This window comes from Acipenser ruthenus, chromosome 60 (assembly GCF_902713425.1).
Source record: "Acipenser ruthenus chromosome 60, fAciRut3.2 maternal haplotype, whole genome shotgun sequence".
Classification (NCBI taxonomy): Eukaryota; Metazoa; Chordata; class Actinopteri; order Acipenseriformes; family Acipenseridae; genus Acipenser; species Acipenser ruthenus.
In genome coordinates, this window is record NC_081248.1 from 1,831,481 (window position 1) to 1,844,928 (window position 13,448).

General features: G+C 38.5%; 1 protein-coding gene across 5 annotated transcripts in view; it reads left to right on the forward strand.

Annotated features, from left to right (window-relative positions):
* The first annotated feature begins 1,905 nt into the window (after window positions 1-1,905).
* The window catches only part of LOC117410228 (Fc receptor-like protein 5), a 47,618-nt gene continuing 36,075 nt past the window's right edge, over window positions 1,906-13,448 (forward strand). Inside the window, exons 1-5 of one of the 5 annotated variants that reach the window (XM_059018527.1) lie at window positions 1,906-2,132; window positions 6,621-6,656; window positions 7,412-7,675; window positions 8,391-8,648; window positions 9,239-9,532. In XM_059018527.1, the coding sequence (XP_058874510.1) occupies window positions 2,102-2,132; window positions 6,621-6,656; window positions 7,412-7,675; window positions 8,391-8,648; window positions 9,239-9,532 (883 nt within the window). In that variant the 5' untranslated portion in view covers window positions 1,906-2,101. The remainder of the gene's footprint in view (window positions 2,133-6,620; window positions 6,657-7,411; window positions 7,676-8,390; window positions 8,649-9,238; window positions 9,533-13,448) is intronic. The other 4 variants (XM_059018529.1, XM_059018526.1, XM_059018528.1 and 1 more) reach the window with 4 other exon arrangements.

Genomic DNA, 13,448 nt, shown 5'->3' on the forward strand with positions numbered 1-13,448 from the left:
ATGCAGTTGGTGATGTGTCAGTCACGGATTGGAAGAGACGTGATTGACCGCGCCACCAAAAGAGGGTGTGGCGGAGGCTATTTAGGGGAAGTGTCCCCAGCAATCTGTTCCTTTTGATGTGGTTATGAGAATGACTGAGAAAGGAAAGCATATCGTGAGTGAAGTGTTTTGTTTGCTTCTAACTGTCTGTGCTTGTCATTATAGAAGGCTAACCTCCGGGAGCTGTAGCTAAACCAGCAGCAATTAAACCCGGACTCCACTTCACCATTGTACACGAATAAACCTGTAAATCACCACTTTCACTGAGAGCACTCACTCTGGACTTGTGACCGTGCTGTGTTTGTGTGTGTCTTGTTTAGTGTTTTATTATTTCAGGACTGAATCCCGGGGTTTGCTTGAGCGATACACATCATTGTGTAGAGCCAGGTATTATTATTTGTCCGAAATAAAGAGCTGCTTTTTCACCATGAACTGTCTTGTGTCTATAATTCCTGAGCACAGCACCAGTACTGCACCTGTGTAACAATTCCCATGCTACATAATGTGGGTGTAAGTCTCACCCACCTGTCCCTTTAATTAGGGTCAGTAGCCTGGCCAGGTTAAAACTTCATTTCCCACAGTTACATGCAACCACCCTCTGTTCATCCTCTTTCCCCATTGGCTCATTCAAATATCCACTCCTCTAATCTCAGAGCTCCTTAGAAGTCAGCACCTGTACTAAAGCTGGCTGATTAGGCCTTGAGGGTGACTGCCTTTCACCTGAGGGATCCATCCTAACCTTCAGCATTACAATCTTAAATCTCAGTGAATTCTTGAGCATCTTTAGATCATTCCAGTGCAGTCATTCTTTTTTATTGTATCCTGCACTTTGTCTAAACTCTTCTTTTTGTTTTCACTGTTACTTGTTTAAGTTTAGCTGCTTTTCAAGTTCTGTTTAGTGTTTGTTGTTTTGTGTGTTCAGTTTCCATTTTTTTCCTGATCCTCCTGATTTTTTCCAAACAAACTCTTCACCATTCAACTCAGCACTGCTGGACAGACTCACCATTTCCAATATACTCCATTTTTTCAACCTTCTACAATCACAATCATTACTGGACTCTTTGCTGGACTTCCTTATCTGTTGGGGAGATCATTCCTTTTCTGTTTGGATTTTTTCTACTCTAATTTGATACTTTGTTTCCTGTATTTTTTGGGTTTGTTCTTTTTGTTACTTTGTTTCGTTTTCAATGACATTGCTACTCTGCTGAACTTGTTAGGTCTAACTTTCATGCACCATCCATTGCCATCCACACTGTTATTATTATTGCTACCGTCTGTGATCATTTCATTCATCTTTATCTTTCTCTGTCTGTCTGTGCATTGATTTTGTGTTTGTGTTGTGTGGGGGGGTTTATTTGAGGCTCACCTGACACTACACCCATTTCTCCTTTGTGTTACTCTTTGACCTTCTGTTTTCCATTTACCAACTTACCTGTACCAGCTTTATACTAACCTGTACCAGCTTTATACTAACCTGTACCAGCTTTATACTAACCTGTACCAGCTTTATACTAACCTGTTTTGTCCTGCTTTTGCTTTTGTTTTTCATTTGTTGACATTATTGTTCACAACAATAAACCTGTTCCTTGTGAAATTGACTCCTCTGACGTCCCTGCTTTTGCTGTCTGTCACTCTTGCTGGCTTATTTAGCTATATGAATAGGGCCAGTAGTATCTCCTTAGGGAGGACAGTGCAGCTGCCTCTCAGTTGTGCAGAGTGACCGTTACACCTGTGCACTACAAACCTCTTGACCACAGTGCCACTGCTGTATAATATATAAAACTATGGGGATGGAACCCATGTAAGGCCTGGAAAGGCACCCTGGTGCTGGGGTTCTGCCCCCGTTGTGGATCCCTAGCGATGCTGTGGTGTGGTAATGTGTGTAATTTACTGGCACTCAGATCACGGTGAAGAAAAGGGGAAATCATGTCTTCACGCCTTCTAATTACACTTCCCTTGACGAGTGCAGCTGCTCAGAATCAAATTAAAACAACAACAAATTAAGAGAAGACAGACATGAATTAAATATAGAAAGGAAAGAAAGAGAACGAAAGAAAGAAATATGAGCTCCACAAAACATCTCATTCTGATACGTAAGTAAACAAGTAATTTGTTCCATGCAATGTGACTACAGATATATCTATACTGCTGTGCAAAAAGTCTTAGACACATTCAGGAGTTACAATATATATCGATGTAATGAGTATCAACAATTTACTCAGTCTCCACTAATGAATGCAGCTTAGTTTGGGTGAGAAGAAACCAAGCTTGTCATTCAGCAATCTAATTGACATTGATCAGAATCTTCAAAAACTTGTGATCCCAACAACTCAAAGTAAATTAGACATGAGCAGCTAATATGAAGTGTTGTAGCAACTAATCCTTCACATTTACACAGTGGTTCTAATGGTGGTTTGAATTTAAAATGTATATGTAAAATGATGTTCTGTAGATGGCATGGGTTGATTCTATGGTAGTACACCCAGTTTTAGCACTTTGGAAGAACACAGTACTGAATGTTATTAACTTGGAATAAGTGAGCTATGCTTTTTTAGATAAGGACTCTGAATTTACTGAAATAGAGCGTCTTCTTATTTTATGGATATGGATTTTAACTAAATGATATCAGTATACTATATGTATTTATATATGAGTTACCCAAAGTTATTGTATCCTTTTACTGTGACCACTTTTGTTCCAATTTATTTAATACCAGCATATCAGAGTTAAAAATGTATCTATTGACTGTGGCATTTGTGAAACATTGTGATATACTTTAATATGCATTGATTGTATGCAGACAGATTAACTGAAAAATCTATTGTTATTAGAGGGTATATTAAAAAGCAATACAATATGAATTAGAAAACATACAATCCACATTGTTGGGCTCCTTTGTTTGGATGCTGCGCTGCCTAAATGTTTGATATCTTCCTGCGGCTCCAGTGTGGTTTTCTGGTTATGTACTCCCCGCGTTTGTTCTGTCAATATCGTTGACAAAGTGCAGGACACTATCGTTATAAACATGCTCAATTACTGCCTGTTTTTTCTCACTCATGATGCTATTTTTGACACAGAAAGTTCAATGCTGACACAGATCCTTTTTTTCTTGAAATGACGCTCCTGCTTAAGACCAATTTAGAATTGTTTAGTCAGAGCAAAGAAGCGCAACGAAACTGGAGTGCAGACACGTGGAATGGTAGATTTGTTCTCCATTAGTTTAGACATCGCATATTAGAGAATTATTTTTTACATGAGTTCGAGCGTGTGTCTTGACTGTCAGTATGCAACTTTTTAGTAAAATAACTTTTATTTGACGTATTAAAAAATATATATCTTAACCAGAATAACACTGTATGCTAAAGCTTTTTATTCAAAACCTCTTGGTTTAACTGGAGACACAACCAATACATGGCTTAGAAACAGCAGGAACCAGGAACGATTAACCAGACTTGGAGTAATGACTAGTGAACAGGAAGAGACTAAAACTTTGAAGGAGGCTCAGAATTGGATAAGTTGGTTGAGTGTCGCTTGCTTTTGAAATGAAAATGAAAATGCTCCAAGATTTATGAATGGATATGTTCTCTTCATATTTCATGTTTCCTGTTTCATATCCCAGAATGTGTGTCAAGTGTTATTTAATGCTGTTTCAGCAGGAGTGATTTCTGCTGTTTTTAAAAGTCACTTGTATATATTTTTCCTCTGGGACTTTTTGAACAAGTCTCACTAAAGGTGCATTTTCTGTATGATGTCAGTATTAAACGTCTACTACGCATAGGCGACACGTATAAGAGGATGGAGGATGGGGGATGGGGGATGGGGGATGGGGGATGGGGGGGGGGGCTAAGCCTCCCCAGAATAAATTGCGCAAACGCTCACAAGAAATTGTTCTGACCAACACAGAGAAGATCGATTTTTTTCCCTGCAAGCCCGCAAAGCAGGTCTAACAAACATATTTCTTGTTTTCCTTCTGCGCAACCGCCAGACCGCTAGGGCAGCTGGGATATCAAAGTCAACACTGCAGTACAGATACAGGATTTAGTTGCATTTCAATGTCATTGGAGGAGACCATGCTTGGCTGGTTTAACGTCCATTCTTCCTGCCGATCCGAGCCCCCCATACCGCTGCAGGACATTACTGGGGAGTTGGTTCCAGACCCTCACAATTCTCTGTGTAAAAATGTACCTCCTATTTTCTGTTTTGAATGCCCCTTTATTTAATCTCCATTTGTGACCCCTGGTCCTTGTTTCTTTTTGCAGGTCAAAAAAGTCCCCAGGCTCGACATTGTCTATACCTTTTAGGATTTTGAATGCTCGAATCAGATCACCGTGTAGTCTTCTTTGTTCAAGACTGAATAGATTCAATTCTTTTAGCCTGTCTGCATACAACATGCCTTTTAAACCCGGGATAATTCTGGTCGCTCTTCTTTGCACTCTTTCTAGAGCAGCAATATCCTTTTTGTAATGAGGTGACCAGAACTGAACACAATATTCTAGATGAGGTCTTACTAATGCATTGTAAAGTTTTAACATTACTTCCTTGATTTAAATTCAACACTTCTCACAATATAACCGAGCATCTTATTGGCCTTTTTTATAGCTTCCCCACATTGTCTAGAGGGAGACATTTCTGAGTCAACATAAACTCCTAGGTCTTTTTCATAGATTCCTTCTTCAATTTCAGTTTCTCCCATATGATATTTATAATGCACATTTTTATTGCCTGCATGCAATACTTTACACTTTTCTCTATTAAATGTAATTTGCCATGTGTCTGCCCAGTTCTGAATACTGTCTAGATCATTTCGAATGACCTTTGCTGCTGCAACAGTGTTTGCCACTCCTTCTATTTTTGTGTCGTCTGCAAATTTAACAAGTTTGCTTACTATACCAGAATCTAAATCATTAATGTAGATTAGGAATAGCAGAGGACCTAAAACTGATCCCTGTGGTACACCACTGGTTACCTCACTCCATTTTGAGGTTTCTCCTCTAATCAGTACTTTCTGTTTTCTACATGTTAACCACTCCCTAATCCATGTGCATGCATTTCCTTGAATCCCTACTGCATTCAGTTTGAGAATTAATCTTTTATGCAGGACTTTGTCAAAAAAATAAACCATGTCGTATGCTTTGCAATTATCCATTGTTGATGCATCCTCAAAAAAGTCAAGTAGGTTAGTTAGACATGATCTCCCTTTCCTAAAACCATGCTGACTGTCTCCCAGGATATTGTTACCATATAGGTAATTTTCCATTTTAGATCTTATTATAGTTTCCATAAGTTTACATATAATAGAAGTCAGGCTTATTGGTCTGTAGTTACCTGGTTCGGTTTTGTCTCCCTTTTTGTGGATTGGTATTACGTTTGCAATTTTCCAGTCTGTCGGTACAACCCCTGTGTCAAGAGACTGTTGCATGATCTTGGTTAGCGGTTTGTAAATAACTTCTTTCATTTCTTTGAGTACTATTGGGAGGATCTCATCTGGCCCAGGGGATTTGTTTATTTTAAGAGCTCCTAGTTCCTTTAACACGTCTACCTCTGTTATGCTAAAGTTATTTAAACCTGGATAGGAACAGGTCGACATGTGGGGCATGTTGTCCGTGTCCTCCTTTGTAAAAACCTGTGAAAAGTAATCATTTAATATATTTGCTATTTTTTTTCTTCATCAATGATTTTGCCATTTGTGTCTCTTAGACATTTGACCTCCTCTTTGAATGTTCTCTTGCTGTTATAATATTGGAAAAACATTTTGGAATTGGTTAGCAATATTGATTTCTATCTCTCTCTTGGCCTTTCTAACTTCGTTTTTGACTTGTGTTTGCAGTTCCAAGTACCCCTTCTGTGTACTTTGTTTTTGGTCCCTTGTAAATAATTTATTTTTGTGATTTATTTTGTGTTAACCTGTGTTGTACCGGTGCTTGTTTTCCTTCACTCACATTCTGCAGTATACAGTACATGTGTATAATTCCACCCACACCAGCAACAACAGGACTGTTTTTATCTTCATATTTGTTTATTTTTGGTATGCATGTTTAAGAGATGTCTTTGTTAATTGTGTGTATATTAAATGACAAAGAAAAGGATTCATTTTGAATCTTGTTTAAAATACTTGCATTCCATGTGAGAATGTGGATGGAATGGAGAAACTGGGGACCTTGATTGGTGATCCAATCAACTAATCAGTTGTTCAATTTTGCATAATGATGCAGGTGTGTATAAAAGGCTGCACTGGGCTGTGTGTTCAGCCCTGTAGAGGCTGGGGTTTAAGATGGAGCGCCAGTGGATGGGGTTTAAGATGGAGCGCCAGTGGATGGGGTTTAAGATGGAGCGCCAGTGGATGGGGTTTAAGATGGAGCGCCAGTGGATGGGGTTTAAGATGGAGCACCAGTGGATGGGGTTTAAGATGGAGCGCCAGTGGATGGGGTTTAAGATGGAGCGCCAGTGGATGGGGTTTAGTCTGATTGTTTGCGCCTAACCCTCACAATGAAGTTTTGATGAAAGGTAAAAAAAAAAAGACATTTGAAGATGCAACACATGAATCTAACAGAATAATCCTCTTTCTTTCTCTCTCTTTCCAGTATTTTTTGCACTGATCCCATTTGCAGATCTCACAGGTAATGGAACATATTTTTTTTTACAGCAGTGTGGGAAAATAAACACTTGCCCCCCCCCCCCCCCCCATGGTTTTGTTGCATGCTGAATATGATAAAGGGGTTTCACTAAATGAGATGTTTCTCAATGACATAAAAAGTCTGTTTTTTTTAAAGCATAAAGGTCGATTTCACCCATTCTCTGCTTGAATTGAAAAATAAGGATCGAAAAAAATGTTAATTCTTTCTAAAATAAACGTCGATATTCATGATCGATTTGGCAAAAAAAATAAATCGAATAGTAGCAAGCATAAATCCAGCAGTGAACACCAAACATGATTCAGACAGTTGCATGACTCGGACTGTATTTCTCAATTAAAGCTAATTATTTATCAATATTAATTATCTTGCACATATTAAGTCATAAACTCATCTCAGTGTTTTCACCAATAACCAAGTATCAACTGGTGTGACAGACAGACAGCCTCCACACACCTCCAGATTCTGATACTCTCAATAACTTGTGCTAAGGAATGTCCTGAGCGAGTTTCATCACAATTGGACCAGTGTAACAGACAAACACCATCAGTGCATAAGGCTCCCCATTTTTTTTTAATGAGGGCCCTAATAATAATAATAATAATAATAATAATAATAATAATAATAATAATAATTCAGACTAGAAGCATTGCTTAGTGCAGCAGGCTGTAGGAAGTAAGAGAGAAGGTTTTATTTTAAGGATTTTTAAAAACTAAAAAAATTAAAACTCCTTCTTTCAGATAAGCCAGCTAAGGCTGTATTGACCCTGGATCCCCCCTGGGCTGTCATATTTACTGGTGATAAAATCACACTGAAATGTGCAGCTGATGATTTTTGGTACTTTAAATGGTACCAAGCTAGGAAAAAAGATTCGCTGAACAAAATCAGAGCTGAGGAATACACAATCAACACAGCTGCTGTGTCCCACAGCGGGGAATATACCTGTAAAGGTTATCATTTATCAGAATCCATCTTGAGTGATCCTATTCACATAACAGTATCTGGTAAGTATATTGATGGTTGGAGCAAATTGGGAGTCATGATACTGGTGTTGCGCTGTGCACTGAAGTGACTGTTGGGGAGTAACACATGTAACGCGTTAATGTAAGCTGATTACATTTGCAATAACTTTGCACTGTAATGTTCCCTTGTTTAGACAGGTAACTAAATGTGGTGATGGATTACATTATATGTAAAAATATATCTCTGTAAAATGTAAACTGTGCCAGAGAAGTAAATACTTCATAACTGAAACTATAGTAGGTAAAATTTTGTAAAAAAGTAACATGTAACGGGTAACTTGTTGAAAGTAATTTCCCCAACACTGAATATTTTATTTTTGAGCAAGGTACTTTACCTAGATTGCTCCAGTAAAAACCCAACTGTATAAATGGGTAATTGTATGTAAAAATAATGTGATATCTTGTAACAATTGTACATCGCCCTGGATCTGCTAAGAAATAATAATAATATAGATATAGAGATATAGATATAGAGAGGGAGAGAGAGAGAGAGAGAGAGAGATATTGTCCATACATTTTAATTGAATTGACAATGTTATTACCTCCTATGGCTACTAGGGGCTGTACAGTGACAGGATCCATACACCCATTTACCAGAAACAGTGCTGTTCAGTGTCAGAAAATCACAACACAATTGAGAAAAAGTTGCTGTAACAAATGTACAAATATTGAGGCTACTGCGTTTTTGTCTGTTTAGATGAGCGAGTGATCCTGCAGACTCCCCCCCAGCCTGTGTTTGAGGGAGATGCTCTGACTCTGAGGTGTCGTGACCGCTATAATTCTGATATTACCAGGGTTGTCTTTTATAAAGATAATAAAGAGTTACAGTCCCAGGCTGACACAGAGCTGAGTGTGGCTCGTGTTTCAAAGAGTGACGAGGGGTCCTACAAGTGCAGAGCGTGGAGGTGGAGCGCCTACCTGGGTGACTCTGCAGAGGTGCGGGTGTCAGTGAGAGGTACAGTAAATTAATCTACTCTCTTTCTCTCAGCACCACGTTATAACCTTGCATTCCAAACTTCATTAACCCCTTGTGATAAAGAATGTAGCCGCTGCCATCACTGATACAAACATTTCACATAATTGTTAATACGCATTTACCTCTTTTTTTTTTTTTTAAATGACAGTAACGTTTTTAGAAACACACTTATCTGATCTCCGTTGGAAAGAAAAAGAATAGTTAGTTTCAAGGTCACAAATTGAGCTAAAGTGGGAAATATTTCCAAGGTTAGGGTGCACACTGTATAGATCGCTAAAGAAATATAGTTATTTGTTTTTCTTAACTCTGAAATATCGACATCAATTGCTTTTAACATCTGAACAAGATTTGTTTTAAACACATCTTTTGGGAAACAGCACCAGGAAAAAAAAGAGCCAGAATTGAGCATGGAGCGCGACCACACCCAATAAACTGTATGGTAGGGAGAATGAATGTACTCGTGTTGCATAGCCATTGTAAACAGAATATTGATTTTTGAAATATATATTAAATAACCTAGTTGACATTTTGTTTTTGTTAAGTATGCACTTCCTTCTCTGTCTCTACAGAACGCCCAAAGGCTGTCCTGACACTGGAGCCTGCATGGACACAGATATTCAAATCAGAGAGAGTTACACTGAGATGTGAGGTTCCAGGGGATTACACTGACTGGAGATTCACATGGTACAAAGATGGGTGGAAAGTTTCAGCAACCCAGGATTACTACAGCAGTATAGATGGTGACAAATATACAATTAGCTTTGCTACTAAAGGCCACAGTGGAGAATATACCTGTAAAGGTGAAAGGACAGGTAACCCATCGTACTCTAAAACAAGCGATGCTCTTACACTGAGAGTATCAGGTAAGTCATCTCAAATATGAGAACAACAACAATTCACATTTCATAGCGCCTTTCATTACAAAGATCCCAAACCGCTTCACACACACAATGTGACAATCATCTTCAGTGTAAAAGTATTATTATTATTATTATTATTATTATTATTATTATTATTATTATTATTATTATTATTTATTTATTAGCAGACACCCTTATCCAGGGCGACTTACAATCATAAGCAAATACATTTCAAGTGTTACAGTACAAGTAATAATACAATAAGAGCAAGATAAATACAATGACTTTGGTTCAAGCAAGTACAAGTGTGACAAAATACAATTCAATAATACAGCAGATAACAGTGATAGTTACATCAAGATATGATTAAATACAAAATACTACAGATTAAACACTTGGCAGATTACAGTACTCTGAAGTACAGGATTAAATGCAGTAAAATAGGGGGCAGATAAGAGCAAATAAAGCGCATTTAAGGAAGGGTGATAGTGTCCCAGTAGTCTAAGGGACTGTGACAAGGGGAGATCTGTGCTGGCTATCGGGCGCATGCGTGATCTGTGGATGGGGAGGGGGTTGGAAACCCTGTTTTGACCCGCCTATCAATCATGGGGACACAAAGAGATTGAGCGAGGGTGTGTTGCTAGGACCTCTTTGATTGAGGGGCGGGGTCTTGTGAGGACACGTTCCTGTTCCTTAAGTTGTCTTAGCACAGGGGTAGCCAACCCTGGTCCTGGAGAGCCAATATCCAGCAGGTTTTATAGGTGTCTACATCAGTGGTTTTCAAACTTTTTTTCTTGCGACCCAGTGGAGGAAAAACACTTAACCCCACGACCCAAAACAATAATATCTTCTGACTAGTTTTCATAAAATCACAATAAAGCCTGGGCAATTGATACATGCTAGCTTTAACCGCTTCACTTTAAGTAATAATTCAAATTAGACATTGACGTTACTTGTATAACATTTTTAAATTCAGGAATTATTTTTTTTTAAAAAAAAGACGATCAGGTAAGTTTTACTTACCTAATGTGACGGGTGGGCCTGCCTGCTGTTCATGATCTCACTCCAATCTGGATCACAGGATGAAAGCGCTACTCGCATGTCAGGTGCGCTGTTGAGTCGGTTTCTTTCTTTGGTTTTTAACCTTGTCAAAGTCAAAAATCCCAGTTCGCACATGTAGGTTGTTGTGAATGGCAGCAACAATAGAACACTAATCTTACTTAACAGTAAGGATATTCTTTGAAAACACTGATCCAAAACAATGACAAATGTAATGACTTGTGGCGTGTTTTCAGTGTGCTATCACAGGTGAGTTGCAGCAACTCGTTTTCTTGCTCAGGCATCAAGTTCAGCTCCATTATTGATTCAGGATTTTCGAAAGCAAAAGGATCTTTCACCCAAAGCTTTTCCTTCAGATTTTCAAACCCCTCTGCAGGAAAGTAGCGACTAAAACTGTCAGACAGAGCAGCGAGATGTAACTCTGACACTTTTAACTGTATCTTGCTCTCATTGGAACTGTAATTGATGTATCTTGTATTATAACTGAAGTGATTGTATCTTGCTCTTAATTGAACTGTAATTCCTGATGTATCTTTTTTGTACACAACTGTAAGTCGCCTTGGATAAGGGAGTCTGCTAAGAAATAAATAATAATAATAATGATTCACTTTTTTTTCACTGATGCTGTTCTCCTCAGTGTGTTGTAAGTGTTGGGAACATGTAGAAGCTGGGACGATTACTTTTTAGTCGTGCTTGCCACAGTACTAACAACTTTTGGAATGCTTGTATATGCTCGCAGTGTCGGAATAAATCATTGCCTCTTCCTTGTAACTTCAAATTGACTTCGTTTAAAATTGAGAAAATGTTACGAGATATGACAACTTTATTAACCAATTGGCATCGTCAAACAAATTTGCCAAGTTAGACTGTTTCTCTACCAGAAAAATGTGAATCTCATTCCTGAGTTCGTACACCCTTGTTAGTACTCTGCCCCTCGACAGCCACCGTACTTCAGTGTGAAACAGTAAATGAGTGTGCTCCGCTCCCATTTCTGAGCAGAACGCTTCAAAAAGCCTGCTGTTCAGCGAGCTTCCTTTAATGATACAATTTTCACTACTTCCTTCAGTACTGCCATAAGATTAGGGGAAACACCCTTGGATGCCAAAGCTTCACGGTGAATGAAACAGTGATTCCAAACAACATCATTACCAACTGCCTCAGATATTCTTTTCACAACTCCGCTATTTCTACCTGTCATATTTGCTGCACCATCACTTGTTATTCCTTTACAATTAGCCCAATTCAATTTGTATTTTCCAACAATGCAGTCATACAGCGCTCCGAATATATGTGCTCCTGTTGTATTTGTTGGTAAAGTAAGACAACACAGCAAATCTTCCATAAAGTCATCTTGCCACACATACCTCACATAAACTAACAGTGTTGCACAATTTGAAACATCAGTACTCTCGTCAAGTTGGATAGCAAAATCCCCGGCTGACTGTAACCGAGTAATAAGCTGGGCTTCCAAATGCTCTGCAATGTCACATATTCGCCGAGACATTGTGTTGTCACTGAGAGGAATGCTTCTCATTTTTTCTGCAGACTTGTCCTCGAAAATTGTACGCACCATATCCAGAAATGCTGGAAGAATAAGTTTTTCAGCCACTGTATGAGACATTTTCTCTTTTGCCACACGGTATGCAACCAAATATGAAGCCAGTTGTGCCTTGTCATTCAAGGTAGTTGAGCGATTAAGAACTTGAGCCGATAACTTTAACTCACGTTGCTTCCGTTGAAAATACTCGATAGGCTTATCAACGAGTTCCCCGTGTTTCGTTTCTAAATGTCTTTTCAGTTTTGATGGTTTCAATCTTTCGTTAGCAAGCACCTCGCTGCACACAACACACTGGGGCTTAGGATCCTGATTTGCGTCAGTGCAATTTATGAAACCAAATTCCAAAAAGGAATCATTATACTGTCTCGTCCATGATTTATTTTTCTTTTTACTTGGTGGTTCAGACGTCGATTTGGCAGTAATACTAGTACTACTAGTAGAATTAGAACTTCCTTTTCGGGCGGCGTACTTACACTTGTATTTGACGTAGATGAATTTGATTCCGAACTTCTTTTTCTGATAACAAAGCAATCCATTCTCAGTCAGTTGCCCAGCAACAACAAACTGACAGTGTTTGGATTCAGAATGCAGTCTCGTTGACGTTACGTCATTAGGTGTGATTAGCTACATTCGAAACTGCTACGTTGTGATCACGTGTAGTGCGTCGTGCGTAAGATGAAACTCTCTGCAAACTAATAAGTCTTACCGGAAATAAGCAATTCGTCCAACTTTAATATTATTGTGTAATATTATTTTAAAACTAACGAAAAACATTTTATATTTTAAATTTGCAAGCGACCCAGTGCCTTATCTTCTGCGACCCAGTATTGGGTCGCGACCCGTACTTTGAAAACCACTGGTCTACATCATCAGTGGCTAAAGATCTGGAGCGCATGTTAATCTTGACTAATTAACCCTTTGGTTAGAGCTCTCTGCTCGGATATGGGGATTACAAGATTGTGTTTTTTGTATTTTTTTTTGTCAATCTGCAGCTCCCAAACAGTTTGGAATTTTTGTTTGACAATTTAATGGCACAAGGGGACTGGCCCAAAATAGTGCCTTTTTCTGTTTTGGTGAAAAAATATGAATCTGTTCCTGAGTTATAGGGATTTTTAAATGTTGGTTCTGAGCATGCTCAGTACATCTCTTGTAGTTAGATGTTTGAGCTTAAAAAAGGAATTGGCCTCGTGACAAAATATCCTTTTTCGCGAGGGTCTAATCTTTCATCAGAAAAAAAAAAAATCTGTGTTTTGGCGGCAGACATTTTGTTTTCAGTTTTTAAAAAATAAATTGAAAAAAAAG